The 26,574-nt window shown below is 43.6% G+C and overlaps 1 protein-coding gene across 3 annotated transcripts in view; it reads right to left on the bottom strand.

The window, feature by feature from the left end:
* LOC120515930 (plectin-like) overlaps positions 1-26,574 on the bottom strand; it is a 618,214-nt gene that overhangs the window by 386,676 nt on the left and 204,964 nt on the right. The window contains exon 1 of one of the 3 annotated variants that reach the window (XM_039737318.1): positions 7,012-7,051. The exons of the other annotated variants lie outside the window; for them this stretch is intronic. Coding sequence (XP_039593252.1) covers positions 7,012-7,036 — 25 coding nt within the window. The 5' untranslated portion in view covers positions 7,037-7,051. Of the gene's footprint in view, positions 1-7,011; positions 7,052-26,574 lie in introns of those variants that run through there. 3 annotated transcript variants of the gene reach the window in all.

Genomic DNA, 26,574 nt, shown 5'->3' with positions numbered 1-26,574 from the left:
GATCAGCCCCTCCAGCGACCCCGGTTCGGCTCATGGCCCAGATACTGTATGTGTATGTGTGGATCTTGAATATTCTCCCCTTCAAAAGCAGTTTACGTCTCACACATCAGATCAGTTCAGTATACAACTCCCTAAATGTGATCTGTTTAATGTAGCCAAGACGTGGGCTCTCTTTTTTTTGTGCCTCTTAATTCTTCACATGTGGAAAGAACAAAGGAATTCTCATCAAGCCATTCATTGCCATAAGCTGCTTGCTTCTTATCCTGACCTGCTGTGAGCGACTTTTACTCCCGACTGGAATACAACTCAATTAAAGGCCAAGAATATTACCCAAGGGGCAAGTCAGCTAACATTTCAGCTTTGCTTTCAATATCAGCAGTGTAATACATTTTTAATGTGTTTGTTTTAGAAATCACATATCAAGTGGCTCAGTTTGACCAAAGAAACCTCACTATAGCCTCTCTTAAGAAGTTCATGGGGTGCTGTTGTTCCTTGGCAGGTGTAAGTGACTGGCCGAGTTTCAGTATTCAAATCTAAATCATCTGTCCATCCACTCTCCAGCCCGGCTTTCAGATCACTACATTGGCTCCTTGTAGCGGCACGTATTACGTTCAAAACCTTGACGCCTGCCTATTGAGTAGTCAATTTACCACCACCTATGCAGTGCATATGGAGACACTTGTGAGATTGGGTGCTCCTCCTCGCCCACTCAGGTCTGCTGATGAACAGCATCTGGTGATGCCACCTCAGCATGGTATCAAATCTCAGTCCAGACTCTTTTCAAGCTGGTGGATCAAACTGCCTGCACCACTCAAAATTCTGACTTCTTCAACGTGTTTAAGAAGCATTTGAAGACTCTTTTGTTTGGTGACTGCCTGTTTAAGTTAGCTGTTAGAACAAAAATGCAAATGAGTTACATAAACTTAGGTTCTTCACTTGTGGTGACCAAATTTGTACCCTTGTCCTGCCACACTTGTTCCTAACCGGTCCCGCAGACTGATGTTTACTCGATTATGTTGGCCTCTTTTCTTAGTTGCTATAGATGAAAGCGTCTGATAAGCAAATAAATGGAAGTGTAATTCAATGTCAATGTCAACTTTATTTCTATAGCACATTTAAAACAACATAGGAATGCTGTGGCCAAAGTGCTTTACAATAACAGAATTAAAGAAAAACATACAATTAACATGAATAACATAAATAGAAATAAAATAAATGAACATAAATAAAATAAATAATACATAGAAGTAATGTTATATACTCACAATGAGGAAGCCATCAGTATTACTGAAGGTCACGGAAGGCAAGTGAATAGAAAGGAGTCTTTAATCTCGTTTTGAACAGGTCAGTTGTAGACGACTCCTTTATGTGACGAGGTAAAGAGTTCCATAGGTGAGGTGCAGCAGCTGTTAAAGCCCTGCCTGTCCCCCTTAGTCTTACACTCGGTACGAGGGACAACAAGAGACAACTGACCAGAAGATCTAAGCACTCTGGATGGCTGGTGTAAAACACACAATTCAGATAAATAGGCAGGAGCAAACCCATGTAAAGATTTAAAATCAAACAACAATATTTTAAAATCAGCTCGAAAACTGACAGGCAGCCAGTGTAAAGAAGCTAATATTGGAGAAAAAGAGTCAGACTTTCCTGCCTCAACCAGAAAGCGAGTGGTAGCATTCTGGACCAACTGTAACCTGCGTATCAAGGATTTGCTAATCCCAGAATACAGCAAGTTGCAGTAATCAAGGCGAGAGAAGATAAAAGCAGGAGTAGCTTTCTCAAGATCCCTAGAAGATAAAAAAGGCTCGATCTTACGTAATAGACGAAGCTGGAAAAAGCAACTCTTGACTACAGCATTAACTTGTTTCTCAAAAGAGAGGTTACTGTCAAAGATAACACTAAGATTGCGGACTTGTGGTTTGCAACAGACAGAGAAAGGAGCCGAGAAGTCCAAGACCAATTTGGGCTTTAGCTGATGGACCCACTATAAGCAACTCCATTTATTTTGATTCAGATCAAGAAAATTATTAGTCATCCAGGATCTTAGTTCAGAAAGACAGTTGTGCAGTTGATTTATTGCAGAGTTGCAGACGGGAATATAAACCTGTGTATCATCAGCATAGCAGTGAAAAGAAATGTTAAATTTCCTAAAAATAGCTCCAACAGGGTGAAGGTATAGAGAGAATAAGATAGGACCCAAAATGGATCCCTGAGGAACACCACATTTAAGAGGAGCAGTAGACGAAAAAGAGGAATTTAAAGTCACTGAAAAGTGTCTACCAGTTAGATATGACCTGAACCAGTTAAGAGCAGCACCTTTAAGTCCAACAAGATGTTTGAGCAGCAACAGCAATATCTCATGGTCAATGGTGTCAAAGGCAGCAGCAGTCAGGTCAAGGAGGAGAAGGACTGCAGCACCACCTGAGTTAGTAATAATAGAGAGGTCACTGAATACTTTAAGGAGGGCCATCTCAACACCATGATAACGCCTAAAGCCAGACTGGTAGATCTCAAATAAATTATTGGAGTTAAGGTGATCTACCAATTGATTATAAATAATTCTTTCTAATATTTAGCCAGAAATTGAAATTGGGAAATTGAGTGGAAATTGACTAAAACTCCAGGATCTAATTCTGCCTTTTTTAGACAGAAATGCATCACATTTAAAAAATGAAGGGCACAACCCCCACAACTAATAGAATCACTGATAATGGCAGCCAAAGCCTGCCCCCGAAGCATAAAGTACAAGGCAGGAAACAAGAATGGATGGGGTGCCAGTCCCCTGGGCTTACTTACACCAACCAGAACCTATACAAAGGCACCAGCGAACCTCACTTGTGCATCTATTTGGGAAATGGAAGGAAAACTTGGAATACTAGAGAGAACATGCAGACTTCACTCCTAATAACCAGTCAGGAAGATGAACCAAAATCCTTGGAGATGTGTGGCAGCCATTTTAACCTCTATGCCAACATGTCACTCTAGATACAAATAATGCTTTGGGCAAATAAGTAACCTTAAAATAAGACTAAACAGGTTGAGTAAATGGAAAGATAAATGGAATGATACAATGGATGATGGAGGAGGAACACATTGGGTGCCGTTAGTGAAATTAACTCACAGACCCCAAAAACCTATAACTCATTTATGGATGAAGGATATGCTAAAACACCAGTGGCAAAATGGCAATCATGCACCTAAAGACGATGCAACATTTGGCCAGGCAACGAGGGGCAATAAACCAAAGGTATCAATGTGCCATCAAAACACAATTATACAATGCAGTATGCTGTCGCTGACACACACCTGTATGACATTTACATATATGTCTGACCCCTTTATGCCAGGCCACCTTCAACATTAATGATACGACTGATTACATTTAAGTTTTGTTAATATAAATGGAGCACAGGCTAATCAAGTGACTCGCTCAGGGTCACACAGTGTCAGTAGCCAGATTTGAACCCACAACCTCAGTGTTTGAAGTCATGACAGTCCGAGTCAATGTGAGTTTCAAAGAACTTGTAGCTTGTGTTTCGGAAAGGCTGAACTATTAAATATGTACTTGAACTAAATCGAGTTTACTAAACTGCTGTTGTATGAGTTGACAAAACAAAGAGGCACGGGAGATACCAATTTCTGTAGTCAGTACGCCCAAAACCGTTAACATACGTAATGACGCTGACACCACTCCATCAGAACTACAGATGAGGTCGCACAACATCCACGCATAAACTGAACACCTGAACAAATAAGTTAACATTACTGGCTAACTGGAAATACTAAACAGGTCATACCAGAATATGGCTGCAGCATCTATATATATATATATAGTGTCATGCATGGGCACCTGAGGATCACCTTCCAGGTTTAAACAAGGTGTGCAATAACCCACCAGGGCAAGATGGGGTACCAGCACTAACAATGCCATCTGTTTTTTCCTCTCTAGCTCTGAGAAGCTGCCTAAACCAAGCCCCCGATCAAATGAACCATTCCTCCTCTGGGCGTTTGCTATTGGTCAGATGATGTTAACAAGAGCACCATTGCTCTTTGCTGTTTAAAATTTCCATCCCTAGTTTGAACTCCGTATTTATGAGGCATTGAATTGGTTTAGAAATGTGACACTCAGCGAACCCTTTAATTGTTTCCACCCACATTTAAGCACAATCCACTCATGGCTGTCTCCAGACGTATGTATTATATGTCTGGCTCTGTAAGACTAGCTGAAAGGAAAATGTTCACCGGTCAAAATGCATGGCACAGTTGTGCTACAGTATCTACCACTGGTGCTGGCTTACAAACATCACCCAGTCCTATTTTGAATAAACAAACCATCAGTAAGCCAGTGTGATTTCAAAGTGTATTGTGCTCTTCAATCAGCTCCGCACTAGACATACATTAGTCTTCCATGAGGGAAGGGGACGCCATAAAATTATGGGTGGCTTTCAAAGGAGACGTGGCAGTTCAACTGATGGGTCACATATCCCCATCACTGCCCCAAAAGGATTATGAGAACCGAAAGGGATACCACTTAATGTAACTCCAGGCTATAACTGATCATCTTTTGCATGAATGAAGTGTTCTGACAAAGGAGAAGAGCCAGGTGGTGAACTTTTGAGAATTGTCTACAACTCAGCCTCAGCAAAACCAAGGAACTGCTTATTGAAATTCACTGCACCAAAGAGCTGCTATGCCCGGTCACTATTGAGGGAATGAATGTGGAGGTGGTGCACTGCAACAAGTACATGAGGGTCCACAGGAGACTGTGCGCCGTTAATGCCGGTGGTATCATCTTTTACATGGTCTACAACACTGTCATTTTCTATGCTGTGGTGTGCCAGTTGAAATTGTCCAGGCAATTATTAGGATGCATCCTGGGCATGTCCAAACATGAGAAGACCTCAGGAAAGATAAAGGACATGCTAGCATGGGAATACCTCAGTATCCCCCCTGGAGGAGTTAGAGGAGGTGTCTGGAAGAAGGGACGTCTGGGCATTTTTACTAAGACTGCTACCTCCATGATCCAGATGAAAAAAATGGATGGTCTTTAATATCAGTCTATCCACACATGTTGTTATATAAGTTCTTTTTAATCTAGCTATCAGTCGGTGTCGGTGTGGATGGAATGGCATCCTGACGGGGATCGAGATTAATTCCCTGCCCGACTGGGTAGTAATGACAGAAGGATGGATGGGCAGACATCCCAGCCAGTTTGGTTGCTGGTACATAATGGAAGGACAGAGGAAGGCTACTTCCCAGGGCCGTGTATTCATTCCCCTGTACACAAGGTGACAGCATCCCTCTGATAGAACTCCAAATTCTAACCTCAGAGAGCTTTTGGGGAGCTGTAGTCCTTCGAGGCAGCCCTGTTGCGTTACTTGGGTGTCACCGATGCAGAGGAATACTCTCCCTACTTTGGGGGACTTTTGCCTGTCCTGGAAGTGCTTCTGATGTGTAATACCCTAACCCCAGAAGTACTCCCAGGTCCAGCATAAAAGGTTTCAACTCATCTCCATCATAGAGTCATAGTCGGGAGGAAGTGGACAACACTCGTGGAGGAGCGGTGGAAGGAGACAGAAGGTGACCAGTTGCACGTGTTGTTGTGCTGGACTGATTGAACCTTTTAAGGTAATTATTGCATATTAAACATCTTTTTATTTTGACTGTAATGATGTTTCACTGAGCTGTGTCTGGGCGGCACAGTGGCGCAGTGGGTAGCGCTGCTGCCTCGCATTTAGGAGGCCTGGGTTCACTTCCCGGGTCCTCCCTGTGTTGTTCTCCCCATGACTGCGTGGGTATCCTCCGGGTGCTCCGATTTCCTCCCACAGTCCAAAGAAATGCAGGTTAGGTGCATTGGTGAGTCTAAATTGTCCCGTGTGTGTGCCCTGTGGTGTGCTGGCGCCCTGCCCTGCCCAGGGTTTGTTTCTTGCCTTGCACCCTGTGTTGGCTGGGATTGACTCCAGCAGACCCCCTGTGACCCTGTAGTTAGGATATAGTGGGATGGATGGATGAGTTGTATCTGCTGTTCGGATGTAGTCCACACTTCTCTCTATCATATAGTGCCTTTGATTTCCATGTGGCTGTCTGAGTGCATTTAATAGCATCTTTTATAGCTATCTGCTTATTAATCTTTATTATATGGTATCTTTCGTATTTATCTATGAATCTATTTGACATTTTATAATGAGCCTTTCTTATGTACCTATCTGACAATATTGTATAATGCCTTTCATATCGGTAATACAGATAGATAGAAAAGACCCAATCAATCATAGTGCACTTCACATTTAGCTATTATTTACTGCCTTACCTATCTACATGTCTATCTATCTAATATAGTACCATTCATGTCTATCTATCTAATTGTTATATAGTGCCTTTCATATCTATTTCTGTATCTAATCCCACACATGTGGTGTGTGTCACCTTGGTGGCGGAGGCAGTGTTGTGAGACCACCGGGTGTACGTACTGCTGTGCTTCTCTGAAGTACAGTGTGGCCTATTTATATTTTAACACACACACAGGTCTTTGCATGGATAAGCAGAGTTCAGCTGCTTTGCAATGCACATTTTAATTAATATTTTAAAAGAAATCCAGCTTCATTCACACCCAGTTTATGACGTTCATTAGGTCATTTTCCAAGACCCCTATTGCTGTTCCGACATTTCTGTAGTTCCCAAAATGATAGTCTGTACATAAGTTGCAATGTTGTTGCCTTTAGCCAACTGCTGACCTTTACTTACACCGATATTAAAGTCAGGCATTAGTAAGCGCACAAGCCATGCCCCTTCCCTTTCCCGTATCAAATCCATGCTGCCTTCCCAAACAAATCTCCTTCATTTCACAAGCACGGCTCACCTCGTGTGGCTGCCGGACTCGGCACCTGTTCGTCATTAACCGCGGGCCACTCGATGCATTCCAGGAGGGGTGGCACACATTATCAGTTTACAAACATGCTGCACTTTGATTGACTGGCAAGACCTTTTTGTTTTTTCTTCATCGTGCCTTACCTTTATCTGAGTGTTCAGAGGCCATACCCGCAGAGAGTCCTTGAAGGATCTTTGAAACTGTCAGAACGCTACAGAATAAGTTGCAGCTTTGCCTTCTTTTCCAAGTCTCTGTCTCTGTCTTTATCCTCGCATGCGTCACGCCTTGTAGTTGCACTCACTAGCTCAGGAAACCTCCCCTCCCTTTCAGTTTTAACATGAAACAGTTGGTGCACAGCACTCTCCACCTGGGAGATAAGGCCAGTGCCAACGGCGAATCCTTGAAAATGAAATAGCCCTCGTCCCACTCTTTGACCGTCACACGTGAACTGTTTGTGTAAACGCCACACAAATAAAAGCCAACGGACTCAAATGACAACTCAACCACAACATCTTAGATTTAGCATTTTTTATGTAACGCCTTTACCACAAATGTTTTTCATTCTCATTTAACTAGTAACAGGCCAAACAGATAATAAAATACAAAATCATGTGAACAGAGACAACTTGTGCACGTATTTATAATAGCATGAATATCCACTATAGTCTGTCTCTACAAATTTTGTCAGGGCACAAAGAGGTTAATTCTTATGATTCTTCTTCTTATTATTATTCAGATTTAATGGGGCAGGAAGGGGTTAATTATTCTCAATATTATTTATTATTCTCAATTATATTTACTATTAACATTTATTCGGGCAGGAACAGGTTAATTATCCTGGCTTAGTGGAAACCACCGAACAAAAGAATAGCAAACTGTGTGAAAGCAGAGCAGATTAAAAGTTAACTCCAGATCACCTATCGAGGGACATAAACACGCCCAGGGCTGCGTTCTTACTTCCTGGACAGGCTTAGTGTATTGGCAGATTACAGTGTTGCTGTGAAAGCCACCAAGCCAACGGGTTCAGGCCACCGGCTTGAAGCACCAGGCAGTCCAGGGCAGAGGCCCACTGATATCCAGACCTACAGCACGGAGTCTGAATCCTGAAGTGACTGTCAATGAGCTGCCAGCCACTTGGTGTAGCCTGCCAGGGCCCTGACCGTGCCAAGGTGGAAGTAATTGGACTGTGCACTTGAGATCAAGTAAACAAAGGAGAACATATGGAGAATACCTCAACAGTCCATAGTCCTCGTTTAGCTGAATCACATCTTGTCATTGGTGAAAATGCATCAGCATTACCACTTTGGCCATACCACCCAGCAGTTTGTTAACATGGCCATCTGTGTGGAAAAACGTGTGTTACACTAGGTGTCCACAATTTACTGGAAACTGTTCTGCTTCCTACCTCAAATAGCCAGTGCCCTGGGTTCAAATCCCATTGTCAAGTCTCAGCCTTTTCATGTTTGATGTCTCTTTTGTTCATTTTGATTCTTTTAATGTTTTTTTTATAATCATCTTTCTTTATGGGCGGGTGCCTCACAGTTAGGAGATCCGGCTTCGCATTCCCAGGTCCTCCGTGCGTGGAGTTTGCATGTTCTCCCCGTGTCTGCGTGGGTTTCCTCCCACAGTCCAAAGACATGCAGGTTAGGTGCATTGGCGATTCAAAGTTGTCCCTAGTGTGTGCTTGGTGTGTGGGGGTGTGTGTGTGTGTGCATGCCCTGCGGTGAGCTGGCACCCTGCCCTGGATTTGTTGCTGCCTTGTGCTCTGTGTTGGCTGGGATTGGCTCCAGCAGACACCTGTGACCCTGTAGTTCAGATATAGCGGGTTGGATAATGGATGGATGGATTATTCTGGCACCTGTTATTTTCAGAATATCAGTTGTTTTCAGACTGAAAAGATAAAACTAATAAAAACTGAAAACAAAAGTAAATGAAGGTACAAATAAAAGTCAAATTTAAAAACACATCCACAGGTTTAATTATTCGCCAGTTTGCCAACTCCGGGCACTTTTGTCCAGCTACTTTACGTGTAGCTCAGTAGACTTGCTACCAGCTCAGTAATTGTAGGGGGTCCGGGCTTGTGTTGCTCCATTGTCAACGTTTCTAAACCAGAAGTGATTTGTCAACAATAACACTCTGCTCAGATATGTAAAATGTCAAGGACGAATTTAGTTTCACTCGCATGCGATGTTACCTGAAGGGTTTTCTACTTGTGATCCACGACCAGAATGGTCCATAAAGCGTTTCAAATGAAGGCTTTGTTAATCAGTACATTTCAATGTCATGAGATTAAATTATTATATACAATAAGGGCAATAATATTAATAGATAATAGATGCTTTTGTCTATGTATGTTTGTCTCTGTTATGTTCCATGGGTTTTGTCGGTGGTCCCCCAAGAGTTGGGGCCGCTTGCCAATCACTGCCTGGAACTGCCATCCGCACTATAAATCTGGAGGGTCTTCACAGTTCCTGGTAGCTCAGAAGTGAACGGGAGTTGGTGTGTGTACTTGTGTTTATTGTGAATTCTGTGAATGGCTGTCTGCATTGGTTTTTGACTTTATTTTTGCAATCTGTTTTAAGAACTTACTTGATTTGGATTGCCTTCTTGCTTCAGGCAATTCCATTCTGCCGTTGCGCTCCAAAGTGCTTTATTATAACTGAAATACCTTTGGTGAAGATGAAATCTTTTATTTAAAAAAGATTCAGTGCTTGGCCTTATTACTTGCCAGGATTTGACAGTGATATCCCCCTCTAGTGGACATTATTGGAAGTGCTTTTGAACTCTTCAGTGCTTGGGACTCCGAGATCACGACACCCACTCCTAGTTACTGTCTGCGTTGAGTCCATAAGTTCTCTTCATATCTGCTCTGGGTGGTTCTTCGGGTACGCCGACATTTTTTCCACATTCCCGACAATGTAGGAATTAAGCCAATGTAACATTACATGACATTCAGTCATGGGGTATGTCAGACGTGCCAACTGCAGTCGCTGATCTCATTGTCGGATTATGTCAATTTACACGACTGAAAAATGGCGGCCCATGTCACATTTACTGACTGAGTGCCAATTTTCCTTCACAATCGTACTCGTCCGTATTTCGGATAACCAATAACGTGCTGCCTGACAGAGCTGGCGCTCAATGAAGGGCTAACAGGCATGGGAACTTCAGCCACAATCTTAGCCCTTTTTTCCATTTTGTTGTGGTACATAAAACATGAGACATCAGTGTTGATGGTTAATTAGTGTCAAAAAAGCCAAATTAAATCCACTGAGATTCAATGATGTATAGCAATAAAATGTTAAAATGTCCAAGGGGGTGAATACTTTTTACAGCCAGCCTAACTGGCATATTTCAGCCCATTATTTTGTTACATTTCCATCTATTACCAAACACACCTTACTTACCCGCTTCACAACACCACAGACATGTGCAATTTTGTCTTCACATTGCTTATGTAATCGCTCTTTTTTATTAAAGCAACAAGAACATTTATTCCAATAACATATTTTCATACAAAGTACATACTTAAGGTCAAAGAAAATATTTCAAGAAAAACAAAGCAAATTAGAAACAGAATAAGAAAGAATAAATGACAAAGCGAAAAAAGCAGAAATAAGAATGAATCAAAACGCACTTGCATAACACACCTTCAGCCACACGCCTGAATATATTGGCGCTTTTCCACTGCTTAGTACGGCACAGCACGGTTCAGTACAGCTCACCTTGGCTCGGCTCAGTTTGCGTTTCAACTGCAGTTTAGTACCGCTTTAGAGTGGGCGGGATTATTCACGTGTCGTGTTAGTTGCGCCGCCTCTACTGCCGTGACATCATCGTAAACGCCACAAACAAACACACAACAATGGAGCATATCGACGGAATGGTGTTCTTCATTCTCGGCATGTGGATGTTATTAACAGCAAGACGAAGGAGTTTGTTTCAAAAGAGGCTGATGGCAGCCAAAGAAAAACACAGCTAAAAAAAAAACAAGAGAGAGTTTTGGAACTTTCACAACAACACGCAGACAACGACAACACTTTAGCTCGACGACGCGCAAGGGTAAGCATCTAAAAAAAGCACATCACTAGCTAACTTTTATCACTGTTGCAAAGCATAAAATGAACTTAACTGCCAGTGTAACATTAAAATGCTGATTCTGTATACAATAATCCCTCCTCGATCGCGGGGGTTGCGTTCCAGACCCCCCCCGCGATAGGTGAAAATCCGCGAAGTAGAAACAATATGTTTGTATGGTTATTTTTATATATTTTAAGCCCTTATAAACTCTCCCACACTGTTAACATTATTAGAGCCCTCTAGACATGAAATAACACCCTTTAGTCAAAAGTTTAAACTGTGCTCCATGACAAGACAGAGATGACAGTTCTTTCTCACAATTAAAAGAAAGCAAATATATTGTAGCGACCCGTGGAGGAGTCTTTTAAGATTTCGAGCCGAACTCTGCCGTGCACCTCTCTAAGCTGTCGGCTAGCGGCTTCAACTGCACCCAGCTCTTTAAGAAAGAAACACTGTCAGAGTGTCTCGGTAGTTTGCTTAGATAACATCTTAGCAAATAAACAGCTCTGTCCTGTTGTATCTTTTTATTACAGAAGATAGTCAGAAACAAAAGCTTTTTATAAATTACCCATAATTTCCCCGCAAACTATTTACATAAAACAGCTTGCTGCCGGGTTGTTACACAGCCCCTCCTAAGAGGGTTAGTGTCCCCACAACCCTACTCATCACAACACGCTTTGTCCTGCCGGAGGTGCCATCACTGGTGTCGGGCTCAGTCCTGTCATCGGGGTGGAGGTTGGAGAACCGCTTAATCGAGTTGTTGTTGCTCTGGGGCCAGTGGGTGGTATGGTGCTAAACGGTCCTTGTGCACCCGCCTGCCTCGCCCAGGCATTCGACTCGGAAAACTACCCGATATTTTGTCCAATATTTCTCCCGGTCCTTGCCAATGGTGGGCTAATCCCCGTTTCCGTTGGGCAAAATACCCACACTTTGTCCCTGGCTTAGCGTCGGGCCATGAGCCCGCGAGTCATAAGCCCGTTTTGGCGTGCTCCAGCTCCCTCCAGGGCCTCCCTGGCCAGTCGATGAACGGTGTCCAGCCGCTCTTTTAGCCGTCTAAAATAATCCATTTCGGGCCCACCAATAATCTCAGGCTCAGGGGTGAGCCAAACACTAAATCCACCGGCGCGCGAAGTTCCCTTCCAAACATCAGCCCGCTGGCGTGCATTGGCTGACTCCTGCACTGCTGTCCGATATGCCCATAGGACCAAAGGCAGATGTTGGAAGTTGAGTGGCCAGGGTGCGATTAAATCGCTCGACCAATCCATCACTTTGTGGGTGAAGGGGGGTGGTCCGGGTCTTTTTCACCCCCAGTCGCTGACACACCTCTCTGAACAAACGGCTCTCAAAGTTCCGCCCCTGATCGCTGTGGAGCTCGTCCGGAACTCCAAATCGAGTGAACATTTCATCCACGAGTTTTTGGGCAGCTGTGGGGCACTCTGATCCGAACTGCATACGCCTCTGGCCATTTGGTAAAGTAGTCCATTGCTACCAAAACGTAGCGATTTCCGGCTTCCGTTACAGGAAAGGACCCAGTATGTCCACGCCAATTCTCTCCATGGGTGCCCCGACCAGGTAAAGACCAGGTCCTTTTGTGCAGTGCAGACGTCACAGCAGTGGGCGTGTAGCTCTGCGTCTTGCCGACACCGGGCCAATAAAACCCGCTGCCGTAGTCGACGCACTGTCTTAGCGTTCCCGTAATGTCCGGATCCAGCCGCTCCGTGGACCCATCGGAGGACCTCGGCGCGCAAAGCCTGGGGAACCAGTAGTTGTAGCCGGTCAATTCCTCCCGGTGCGTGCCACCGCCTGTAGAGCAACTCCAAGTTGCCCAACTGAGAGTGGAGTATTTTGAGTTCAGGCCCCTGTGACGACACGGTTTGCCAGTCGGGACGTTCTTGTATCTCCAACCACCTTGCCACCTGGCCCTCTGGTTGCCTGAAATTCAACATCCAGGTGAGGCTAGCATGGTCAGTCCGCAGTGTGAACCTAGTGCCCAATAGGTAGGGCCGAAAGTGCCGTACCGCTAGGATCACTGCCAACAGTTCCCGCCGAGTGACACAGTAATTCCTCTCCGGTCGACTGAGGCTGCAGCTGTAATAAGCTATCACTCTTTCTCCAGCCTCCCCCTTCTGTGAGAGCACGGCCCCAATCCCCACATTGCTAGCGTCAGTGTCCACCACAAAGGTTGGTTGGGGTCAGGGTACGCCAGGACGGGCGCGCTGACGAGGGCAGCCTTTAACTGTTGGAAGGCGGCTGTGCAATCCTCCGTCCACCCAAACTGTTGGCCCTTACTCGTTAGTCGGTGCAAAGGGCTGGCAATGGTCGCAAAGTTTTTACTGAATCTTGGTAGTAGGAGGCTAAACCCAAAAAGCTCCGCAGTTCAGTGATATTGGCTGGTGGGGGCCAGTTGCTCACGGCAGTCACCTTCGTGGGGTCTGTAGCCACCCCACTCTCGCTGATTACGTGCCCTAGAAACTGAGTCTGTCGGGCGAGAAGATTGCATTTCTCAGGGTTTAACCGCAACCCGGCGCTACGAATGGCGGTCAGGACCTCCCTTAAATTGTGCACCGCCTGGTCAAAGTCTCTGGCATGAATCAGCAGGTCATCTAAATAGACCACACAACGGGTTCGGGGAATGTCTTTTAGGACCCGCTCCATTAGTCTTTCAAAGCGTGGCGGCGCATTACAAAGTCCAAACGGCATTACCTTAAACTGCCACAGCCCTTGTCCGATGGTGAATGCAGTTTTGGGTCGGTCCTCTGCTGCCAGTTCTACCTGCCAATATCCACTGCGCAAGTCCAAAGTGCTGAACCAACGGGATCCAGCCACATAGTCCAATGCATCATCGATGCGAGGCAATGGGTAAGAGTCTTTTCGAGTGACTGCATTTAATTTACGAAAGTCCACACAAGGCGCCAACCCCGTTTTCTTCCGCACCATGACCATGGGTGCGGCCCAGGACTGTCAGAAGGCTCAATGATGTCGTTGGTTACCATCTCGCGAATCAATTCTTCGGCAGCTTGGCGTTTTGCAAGAGGCAATCTGTGGGGCGCAACGAAGGGGGCGGCGTGCCAGTGTCAATGTGGTGTTTGACTAACGAGGTTCTGGTGCAGTCCTCTTCTCGAGCCGCAAAAATGTCCACAAAGTCGTTCAATACTTTCTGGAGTTGCTCCTGCTGTGGCGTGCTCAGCTGTTCACCACTTCGATGGCCCAATTCTTCCACAGCAGCAACCGTCTCAGTGGATGGGTGGTCGTGTGAGGAAAACCGTTGGGGAGCACTGGTCTGAGCTGCAATACTCTCCTGGGGGTCTTCTTCAGTCCCTGCATCTTCCGAACAACGGTCGGGAGCGGTGAGCCGTGGTGTCCAGGCAAATCCAAGCTAACAGCCCTTCCAGGATGATTCCAGCCCGATTGGAGCGACACAGTCTCATTACCTACGCTGAGGATGGCCCTGGACACATCAACACATGCTCCCCAGTGGGCCAGCAAGTCTAACCCAATTATGCATTTGTCTTTAATGTCCATGAGCCAGAATTGTGGCTGGTCTGGCTCGTGCAGTCTAGGTACAGTCCACCTGAAAACCCACAGCCCCACTTTAGGGCAGTCATTGCGGAGGGATGATGATGGCTGGGCGCGACTGACCTCCACACCCTCAGGTTGGTCCCTTTCTACCACTCGCTCAACTGCTCGTTAGCGGCTTGGGCGTGATGATTGACGTGCGGAGACCCAAGCTGTAGTACCTCTTCAGCCCGTTCAGCCTCCCGTAGTGCCTCACTCAAATGTCTGGGCGACAGCAGACAGACGTGCTGGCGGACGCTCTGGTGTAAGGCCCGCAGGAAAGCATGAACACTGAGTTCTTCCCTTGCTGCTGTCGAGAAAGTAGGGTAACCTTTCTGTGCAAACAGCCCTTGTCTAGGCGTCAACCCGCTGTATCGTGGCAGCTTAGCGGGTGCGCGGCAGCATCGCAACACGGGGAATACTGGCACCCTCCTCCTATTTCTTCAAGACTCTGTAACAGAAAGTCTTTTAAGATTTCGAGCGATGCACCTCTCCGAAGAGAGAGTGTCTCGGTAGTTTGCTTAGATAACATCTTAGCAAATAAACAGCTCTGTCCTGTTGTATCTTTTTATTACAGAAGATAGTCAGAAACAAAAGCTTTTTATAAATTACCCATAATTTCCCCGCAAACTATTTACATAAATTACCCATGAGGCGTCACTCCGCCAGCGCTTGCTGCCGGGTTGTTACAATATCTTATCTTTAAAGGAGCCCCGTCAGGAGCAGAAAATGTCAGAGACAGCGCTCGCAAAGAAAAGCAAACAATCAAAAAATCAATACATGCTTTTAAGTATACAGAAGCACCGCGATAAAGCGGCGTTTTGTAGAAGAGCGGAGCGTCCGTGTCCTCTGTGCAAACAGCCCCTCTGCTCACACCCCCTCCGTCAGAAAGATAGAGAGAAGCAAACAAGCGCCACGCGGGAAGCATATCTTATAGCATTGAGGAGTTTTAGTTAGTATGTAATACATGCTCTGATTGGGTAGCTTTTAAGCCAACCGCCAATAGCATCCCTTGTATGAAATCAACTGGGCAATCAAACTGAGGAAGCATGTAACCTAAATTAAAAGACCCATTGTCCAGAAAGCGGCGAACCAGCGAAAAATCCATGATATATATTTAGATATGCTTACATTTAAAATCCGCGATAGAGTGAAACCGCGAAAGTCAAAGCGCGATATAGCGAGGGATTACTGTATTACAGTTCAGTGACACAGTAATGACGATTTTCTCCAGCCAATCAGTGACCAGCAGAGTTTACACGTCACGTTTTGGTAACGGTTCGGCGCGCTTGGAACCTCGGCTGAGGTGGTACTAAAAAAAGGACCAGGTACCAGGTACTGTTCCCAGTGGAAAACCCCCCAAAAGTGAGCTGAACTGAACCGTGTCGTGCCGTACTATGCAGTGGAAAAGCGCCATAAAGGTGCCAGAGCAGTTCTTTTGAGTAACGCCATTGGGGAGTCATTTTTAATTCCCAGAAGACCCATCCACAACAAGGTTCCAGAACGTCTCTATTAAGATCCATAACAGGCTCTATATAGTAATAATCATGAATCGATGGTAACAGATTTGTCAAATTCCAATGAATCATGACTTTTAAAAGGACTCTTGCTGTTTACGCAGAATACGCACAAGTCACGGTTTTCTTAACCTGTTAGTGTCCTGCTAGGTTGCCAACCACACCTAAAAGATTTCAGGTTTCAGCTACATATTAGGAAGTTTCTCAAAGCACAAAGAACCAAAGTCACATACAAAGAACCCTGATGAGAATGAAAAGGTGCTTTGTCAAGCAACAGAGCCACACAACCAAGTAAAGAACCATAAAGTGCCATTAAAGGTCTACTATTTTAAGAGAGCATGGTGACTTACAAATAATCCATCCATCCATCCATTATCCAACCCGCTATATCCTAACTACAGAGTTACGGGGGTCTGCTGGAGCCAATCCCAGCTAACACAGGGCGCAAGGTGGGAAACAAACCCCGGGCAGGCACACACACACACTAAGCACACACTAGGGACAATTGTGAATCGCCAATGCACCTAACCTGCATGTCTTTGGACTGTGGGAGGAAACCTACGCAGACACGGGGAGAACATGCAAACGCCACGCAGGGAGGACCCATAAAATATATACATTACAACAGGGTGGTCCACAAACCAATTCAAAGAGCTGACGTTTGTACAAACATTTCTCCATTTGTCCATTAGGAACAGTGTGCTTAACTGGGAATTTTCAGCCTAACTGTAAAACATTTAGAGGTCGCCCCATTCAAATTTGAGGAATTTAATGGGGTTCTTAACTGGCTAAGTAGTTAATAAACCAAAAAAAATGAAAAAAGAATATTCTGTTAGCAAGTGGAAGATTGCAGAACATTCTAGTATTAAGATGGAGATTCTACAGCATTCTAGGAGTAAGTACGAGCCGGTTAGAAAATGCCACGAGTCTAAAATGATTAGTGGTGTTGAATCAAAATGAATTCAAATGATAAACTGCTATTCTTATCTTTCACAGGAAAGCGACTATGTACTTCTTGCCACCCGGGCAGTCCAAGTTCCTAGTATCAATATATGCCAGCACACCGGGAGGCTAGCAGATTGCCTGTAATTAGACCCCTGCCTTGGCCATTCATCATCTGTACATGAGTAAATGCTCCTTAGCTCTCCTATAAGGATTTTCTTGGTGAATTTAAGACAGTTCTTATTGTTATTTATCTAATTTACCCCTAATGAAAGAAGTTTCATTTATATATATATATATACACATACTGTAAATCTATTATAAAAAAACATTTGAGACAAGACTTTTCCCGGGGATGAGACGTGATATTTAGAAGAGGGACAGTGACACGGAGACACTTCCCCTTCCCGCGAGACAGTCAAGTCACGTCATACTTACAACCTTCACACACGAGTCTTGTGCTACACAGGCAGAGCAGGTTAGAGATAAGGGAAGTAGAAAAATTCAAAAGTCTCAAAAAATGAGAGTAAAGATTGCATTAGTGCAAACAATCTGAAAATATTACTTGGGGAAGTAACGGAACATCGAAAAGAGATTGAATATTCTGGTGCTGTACAGGCTGTTAAACATTCGAAGCTCCAAACTAAATGCAGATCACAAGGCACGCAGAGGCAGCAAGCCAACAGCTTCCCAGCCGAAGAGTAGCTGAAAAAAAACACCTGTTACTTGTTTCCCAATGTATCACCATTTAAGAGGGGTTTCGGAGGAGCGGCCGCGTGTTCCTGAGGTGCACTCAGTCCCCCTCTTCACAACAGTGCCTACTGCTGGTTAGGTAAGGGTAGGCGAGCGAATTGCAGATCAGGCGTAAGGGAAGCAGCAGCACGCCAGTGGCTGCTCGAGCAAAGAGGGGTTTCAAAAAAAATGTATATGTTTCCCATTGTATCACCATTTAAGAGGGGTTTCAGAGAAGCGGCCACTGGCAGAACACGAAACCCTTAGTATATATATATATATATATATATATATATATATATATATATATATATATATATATATATATATATATATATATATATATACATATACACATACACTAATAAAAGGCAAAGCCCTCACTGACTGACTGACTCATTCACTCACTCATCACTAATTCTCCAACTTCCCATGTGGTTAGGAAGCTGAAATTTGTCAGGCTTATTCCTTATAGCTTACTTACAAAAGTTAGGCAGGTTTCATTTCGAAATTCTACACGTAACGGTCAGTAACAGTTGACAACGTCCACCATGTTGAACTTTTTTATTTATGGCCCCATCTTCACAAAATTTGATAGACGGCTTCCCTGCGCTAACCGAAACCGATGTACGTACTTATTTCGATGGTATGACGCCACTGTCGGCCGCCATATTGAACTTTCCAACGTCACTAATTCTCCAACTTCCCGTGTAGGTAGAAGGCTGGCCCCATCTTCACGAAATTTGGTAGGTGGCTTCCCTGCGCTAACCAAAACCAATGTACGTACTTATTTCGGTGGTATGACGCCACTGTCGGCCGCCATATTGAATTTTCCAAACATCACTAATTCTCCAACTTCCCGTGTCGGTAGAAGGCTGAAATTTGGCAGGCTCATTCCTTACAGCTTACTTACAAAAGTTAAGCAGGTTTCATTTCGAATTTCTACGCGTAAAGGTCATAACGGTCAACAATGTCCGCCATGTTGAACTTTCTTATTCATGGCCCCATCTTCACGAAATTTAGTAGGCGGCTTCCCTGCGCTAACCGAAACCAATGTACATACTTATTTGACAGGTGCCGAATGTCTCTTCAACACAAGTCCTACAAATACTGTCGTAATTGAAACAAACCATGAAACTCAAACCGATTATGACTGCAGCAATCCAAGCTGTGAGATTTGAAACAAGATTACTGTTCACATGGCCAACTGTAAGTTGCATGCTCAAGAGTAAGCTCAGCGCACAGCTTGGTCATATTACAACCGGAGGGCCGAACTCACAATGTGGTATACAAAGAGATCCTTAACAAATAATTATTGGTATATTTTCCCTCAGTTTGAAAAGGTTTAATTTTCTTCTTAATAAAAATTTTAAGGCAGTACTTAGCGCTAAGCTTGGTATTTGCTAGTATATATAGATATGACAACAACACTCATATCAATGACAAAACAATTACATTAACAATCATGTTACATTATTTTTGAAATTTTTCCTTTTCTTTTTCAAAACTTCTTTAACACACTACTTCTCCGCTGCGAAGCGCGGGTATTCTGCTAGTATATATATATATATATATATATATATATATATATATATATATATATATATATATATACAGTGGAACCTCGGGTCACGAACATCTCAGACCACGTAGAAATCGGGTTACGACCAAAAAGTTCGCCAAACTTTTGCATCTGTTCACGACCACACACTCGGATGACGGTTCATATGCGCCGATGATTTCCACATGTGTTCAGTCTCTCCCTGTGCAGCGAGCGAGAGAGAGAGAGAGAGAGAGAAGGCAGTAAGAACAAGAAGGCAGTTAAAGAAGGCACCGGGCTGGTTTTTAAAGAGACTGCAAGGTTTTCTCAGTGTTATTCAATGTTTTTACATTTAGTTTACTATTACACTGTGAACTCTATGGTATAATTAACTATTTTTGTGCTTAAAAATCTTAAAAAAAAAGTATATTTACATACAGCTTGTACAGTCTGGAACGGATTAATTGTATTTACATACAATCCTATGGGGGAAATTAGTTCGAGTCACGACCAAATCGGGTTGCAACCAGAGTTTTGGGACGAATTACAGTCGTGACCCAAGGTTCCACTGTACATACATATACTAGCTGTGTAAGCCCACACGTGCTGTAAAAAGCACAGGGTCCTAGAAACTATTGAAATCATCAGAAAAAAAACTGAAACGTAGAGATGTCAACAACAACAACAACATTTATTTATATAGCACATTTTCATACAAACAGTAGCTCAAAGTGCTTTACATAATAAAGAATAGAAAAATGAAAGACATAATTATAAAAAATAAATCAACATTAACATCGAATAAGAGTAAGGTTCAATGGCCAGGGGGGACAGAAAAAACAAAAAAACTCCAGACGGCTGTCAGGTAATTGAAAGGAACTACTCTGGGCATCTCTCTCCTAGGAGATTCATTTTGCCGACGTGCTCACCTCATTTGTGCATTAGCGGCAGGAGGAAAAGTAAAAGGGATACCTTTTTGCCAGTGTTAACGGCTAAGCGACTTTGTCTTTCTTGTGAGGTTTCATTTTGCTGATGTGCTGGCCTCGCTTGTGTTTTTAGCAGCTAAGTGAGTTCTCTGTTTCCTCGCAGGTGGAGCCCTTACCGCGACTCCACCTCGCACTTCCAGGCTAGACAGACACACACACACTTCCACACGTAGACGGTTATATATAAGAGATTTATATATTACAAAATGCCACAAGTCTATGCTTGAGCGTAATGTCATTTGATGTCCACAAGAGGGCTGCAATGCCTGAAGAACAAAGGCAACAACGCACACAAAATAGGAGGGACGTTAGGGCTAGAATGTCTGATGAACAAACACAACAAGATGAACAAAGTAAGAAGAATAGAAGGGCTAGCCAGGGGTGTCAAACTCTAGTCCTGGAGGGCCGCAGTGGCTGCAGGTTTTCATTCTAACCATCTTCTTAATTAATGACCAGTTTTTTGCTGCTAATTACTTCTTTTAATTAACTTGACTCAGGCCCTTTAATTGTTTCTTTTTCCTTAATTAGCAGCCAAACAATCAAAAGACACAAAACAAGCCACCACATCACACAATATCTGAAAATAAAGAAAGGTGAAGGTCTCAGTACGGTTGATCTCTCAACTCACCAAAACACTTTGACGATGTTCTTATGAAAAACAGAAAACCAACAGTTTTGGAAATGTCTGCTGTGGCAGAATGAGAGCAACAAGCAGCCGTGGAATTAAATAACGAGTTTAATTAACAGCAAGAATTTTTCTTCTCATTAAGAAACTGGTTGGTGTTTGAAGCCCCAGTTTAGCTGGTCATCTGTTGGCTCGTTTCAAGTCTCATTTCCGTTTGGCTGCATTTTAATGAGGAAACAAATCCATTCAGAGGACTGAATCCTTCTAACAGGGCTATTAAAATGTGAATTAGCACTGAAAACTGGTCACTGATTAGGAAAAGGGTTAGAATGAAAACCTGTAGCCGCTGCGGCCCTCCAGGCCTGGAGTTCGACACCCATGGCTTAGAATATACAATGAACAAAGGGACACACACAAAGTAGGATCGACGCAAGAACTAGAATGGGTGAGGAACAAACATAAGATGCACAAAGTAAGAGTAATGTAATGGTTCAAATGTCCAATGAACAAAGGTAACAAGACGCAGAAAGAAAGAGGGATGCAAGGGCTAACATATCTGGAGAACATGCACAACATGACTGAAACAGATGGACATACCATTTGCTTTGCTATGCTAGTAATGACAAATCCAGGTTTTCAAGATCTCGATTTTCCTATCAACATGGGCTCTCCACACTGACCATTAATTAAGATGTTTTCGCGCATCTTTTTATTTTGCTACTTGATCACAGTGCGTACTGTAATCTGTTCTCTATGAATCAGTCTTGTAGAAAGCTGTGCCACACTGTCAGACTGCTGCTGACTCTGTGTGCCAAGCTGACCCTGAACAGAACAATAACTCTACTGTTACTATCAGGCCAATAAAACAGGAATTTGCATTATGAAATAGTAAAAGAAAGCTTAGGGAGTGAGAACAAAAACATGAAACACACAAAGTAATGAATGGCTCTCTGCTGCTCTTGGGCCTGCCCAGGTTTGTGCCAGGACCTCTCCTTATTCAGTAAGGAGGCTTCTCTGTTTACTCAACTGAACATTCTGCTCTCTGCCTCACCCTTCACTCTTTTATTTCCAAGGCTATTTTGAGCCTTTCTGGAGTCCTAAGCGGTCAACCCACTTTGGGGGCACCATGCTTTTTAACTGCTCCTCTCCCTGCAAGTATGGTGCACCTGACTGGCCACTTGTCCCCTAGTTGTCACTTAGCTCACTTAGCCTCACTCCATTTTCATTGCCACTCTAATAAGGGATGACCCTTTTTGGCTACAGGGGAGAATGCTGGACCAGTGCTCTCTCCAGTGCTCCCATCCCTGACATTCCCTAAACAGCCAGGTCTGGCAGGGAGCCTGCTGGTCTAGAATATTTTCACCAGCATCCTACTTCTTCATTTCTCTCATGGAGGGCCACATCCTGCTGGCTTGTGCTCGACCATCTGCTCCCTAAGGGTGAACAGTGTTTAGGTCCTCCTAGTGCCCCTCTTAAGTGTTCGGAGGAATTAGACAAATTTAGTCCCACTCCAATGTACACTTCCAATTGACTTAGAGCCGCAGAAGTTTTATTGCAGGCCATATTCACACACACTCGCCAGAATCACCCAAACTGAGTCATTCAAGGCAAAGGTTGACCTAAGACATACATGTTCATCATCTTAAAGACACCATATTTTTAAACGAGCACTAGTAGAGTATGCAAGCTCTTCACAGATGGTAAATAAGCTGGGTAGTCAATCCTGGTCTACAGAGCTGTGAAATGGCAGCACTAACCACAGTAGCACCAAACTATCCTATTTAAGTTACCAACTTCCAAGCACTCCTTTCTAAATTGTCTTATCCACTTCAAGGTTACGACAGCAGACACACTGGGCACAAGGCCGGAGCTAGCCATGCTGTAAAAAAGACTCATGCACACATATCCACAATTACACTTACAGAGAAACTAAACAATCCATCATGCATGAAAAACTAGAGAACCAACATAAAAAGATGGAGACATGAGGACAGCATGAAAATGACACACAGATTATGGCCACGTCAGGTTCTGAACCTCGGATTCTGCAAATGTATGGTGGAGACCAAAACTATGGCACTACTGTGCCAACCTGAAAAGGACAGCTCAATCCAATCAACCATTTTTAACAGCTACTTTTCTGGTGAAACATCAACAGTAGTTAGAATGCAATTCTCTTATGTCATCTTGCAACAACAGAGCTGGTTTAACACTAGAATTACCAGAGCCTACGAAAAAACTCTTAAACCTTAAATCACTTCTCACCTCTCCATCAGCGTCTTTTGTCCTTTAAATGTGTTGATAAGCAGCAAGCAGTCTGCTATCACATCCCTAACCGGCACACAGATTCCTCAGCTCAAGTCAGTTTACCTGCGTGTCATTTGCTTAGAGTTGTATAGAGTGAGAAGTCAAGCAAAATGACACCTTTTATAAATACTATATCGTTATTTCGAACACTTGCATCTCATGTGTGTTCTGTGTCTACAATGATCTATGTAAACACATCGTTAAACTTTTTCATGTTTTAGTAATAATTGACAAAATGTAGACATGAAGTGTATAATGTGTGAAGCCTGATTTCCAAATATCAAAGAAACATTTTCACAAACATTTTCTTTTCCATCTCACCATTGAACAGGGTTACCAGCTTGTACCCCAGCCCTCTTCTGTGTCTAACGGTTCTTCTTTATTCCATATCTTCTACTATCTTTTTGTGTCTTTTATGGTGTCTTTCCAATCTTTCTGTTTTGTGGGTGACATGTTGCATGTTGCTCAGTCACATAAGTAAGAATTTCACTGCCCTCTGTAAAGATGGACATTCTACTATCACTACTATTAGCAGTATTAATTCACGCCTGCACTGAGCCAGCAAAGTAGGAAGTACCTGTAGATGGGGAGCTAGACCATCACAGGCACCCAATCACATCAGTCCTGATAAGCTGACATGTTTGCCTTGGCGATGTGAGAAGGTAACACCATTCAATACATTAATACTCAGTCAACAGGAGGTCTACTTAAAAATCAAACATTACTTAAATATACAGATTTTATTACTTAGCACACATTTCCAGTCACTGTGCCAGCCAGCTTTTGGTCATACTAAGTCTTTCTCAGGTACGATACCCCTGGCAAACCAACATACAAAGTCCATCAGCAACCTGCTGCATTTCCTGAACTTGCCATGTAAATGAAGTCAGGCCTCAGCCGGAGTGGGAGTTCTCGCTCTGCCACTTAGAATGTCACTCAGCTGTTTCCTCCTGTATGCTAGCAGCGATGACACCAGGGTGTAAACGGCTCCGATTACATGAAACAGGCCTCAGGAGGCCACTGCGTCACCCTTGTGTCACTGGTGATGGTAAAAACATTTAGACAGATGGGGCCACACAGATAGGCCAGACATTAATGACCGCAAAGTACTTACAGGACCACTACTGTCAGCGCTTCTATGGCCCCTTCTACCCCCACTGGAACCAGTAGATTGATAGCAGAATGATGAAATCGACTTACCTGAAAAGACAAGCAAAAAACAAAAAAAGCAATTACAAAGTTATCATTCCCAGCTTGTGCCATATCAAGCAACACATTAACCATCGAGACACCCAGGTGAACATGGTGAAGAAGAATATTTCTAATCTACGTTTTTAAAAATGAACAATTAAGGCTCTGTTATTGAGCCCTCTATAATTACTAAGTGAGGACATGTGTGATAAATCATGGAGGAAATGGGGGGGTTAGCAGATATTGTGGTTTCCAGACTATGAGGTTAAAATTAAAATCACAAGGCTGTGGAAGAACTCCTCCCTTAACTGGTGGCTGAAGCTGCATTTCTAACAAAGCACCACACTAAACTGTTGGCTGATGTTCTCACTATATAAAGACTGATTATGGAGTTTTCTTCCTCAAACGTTGGAGGGACTAAAGTATATAAAAAAAAAAAAAAGCTATTCTCCTGTTGGATTCCTGCCTTGTGTCCAGTGCTGTTAGGAAAGGCTACACCACTTACAATCCTGCTCTGAATTAAGTGATCTGATAATGGAGGCATGAATGAAGTTTGCTTGATTCAGTTGTCCATTGTAGGAACTGAAATTGTGCTCCAGCATCCATCCAACGTCTGAATCTCATGTTTCAGAGGAAAGCTGGAGCAAGTCTGGATTAGGAAACCTACAGGCCCCTGGGTGACTTAGGTCCTTATCCGAGATTTGATCATACTTTTAACAATGCAGCGAGTGGACACCCGTTAATTTAATGCTGCTTGGTATTTCCCACTCTTGTGGTCTGCGCCAGGAGACGCAATTGTTTCATCGTGCATTTCCTCTGGTTATTTCAAGATTGTTTTATCGTGCTGGGTGGATGGATTAGTGAAAAGGCCCCTTGCCATCACACGCCACTGAGCACGCACCCAGAATGAGCCTATCTATACAGCAGAAAAAGGCTGAAAATGGGGGAAAAGTCATCACAGGGCAATCCAACGTGAGCCTTCAATAACTCACTACAGTCAGGAGGCCAATGTGGAGCCAATAATGAAGGGGAAAACTGCGGAACCTAGGGGGGAAAAAAACAAAACCTAATATGAACATGGGGAGAGCATTTACACTTCACACAGAGAGCAGAAACCAAATGCAGGACCTTTGGTTTAAGTGATCACCAGTTCATAATTTTCATCTTCTAACTTTAGACCCTGAACTATATATATATATATATATATATATATATATATATATATATATATATAAACAGGTTAGAAAGTGGATGGATGATTTTTATTATGATGTTCTCATAGCCATTCCTGAAAGAAAAACGCCATCCACCCCTCTCTCTAGTTCAGCATCAAAGTGAGCTGGAGCCTATAATGGCAGGGTTAGGCACAAGGTTGTAATCAGCCTTGAATGAGGTGGCAGATCATTGAACACATACAGTCAACTACACACAGACAGACAGATAGACAGATATGAAATACACATCATAACAGATCGATAGACAGACAAGGTCTTGAACTTCCTGACTAGCAGACCATAGAAAGTGATAGTTAGCTGCATCACCCCCGTCACCCTCATCCTTAGCATCAGTGCTCTACAAGTTTGAGTCCCGAGAGTCCTCTGCTGTGTTCCCTGTACAGTCACTATTGTCCGTTTATGCACAGCTCCAACACCATCGTGAAATGTGCAGACGACACAATGGTGGTAGGCTTGATGTCCAAAAAGGATGACTTGTACTACCAGGACATGACAGAGCTGCTGTCTCGTTGCTGTCAGTCTAACAAGGCGGCACTTGTATCACCTCAGGCACCTGAGAAAATTCAGTAAAATTAGTTTCTACTGTACAGTCTGTGTTGACCTGATGTATTACTGCCTGGTTTGGTCGCTGCAAGTCCCTGCCAAGAGAGATACTGTGCGCTGAATGATTAATCATCAACACAACACTGCAGCACGTCTGTACCTATCAGTGTAGGTCCAGGGCAAAACAGATAACTGCAGGCACGTTTCACCCAAGTCATAAACTTTTCCAGTGGCTGTTTGGGCAAACGCCTCTGTAGCCATAGGGCCAGGACTGAGAGGCTCAGAAGAATTTTTCCCCCTTGGGCCATACAGGTTTTAAACTTTGCTTAGTCATTAATTTGTATCTTTGTCATTTTATTCTGCATCTGTGCTCCACAGGCTATACAGACTTTGAATTATGTTTATAATTAGACTGTCTTTTTATGCTGAATCTACATTTATTATTTATTATACTGT

This window comes from Polypterus senegalus, chromosome 15 (genome assembly GCF_016835505.1).
Source record: "Polypterus senegalus isolate Bchr_013 chromosome 15, ASM1683550v1, whole genome shotgun sequence".
Lineage (NCBI taxonomy): Eukaryota > Metazoa > Chordata > Cladistia > Polypteriformes > Polypteridae > Polypterus > Polypterus senegalus.
Note: the sequence above shows the minus strand (reverse complement) of the source record. Positions and strands in the feature narration are given on the sequence as shown.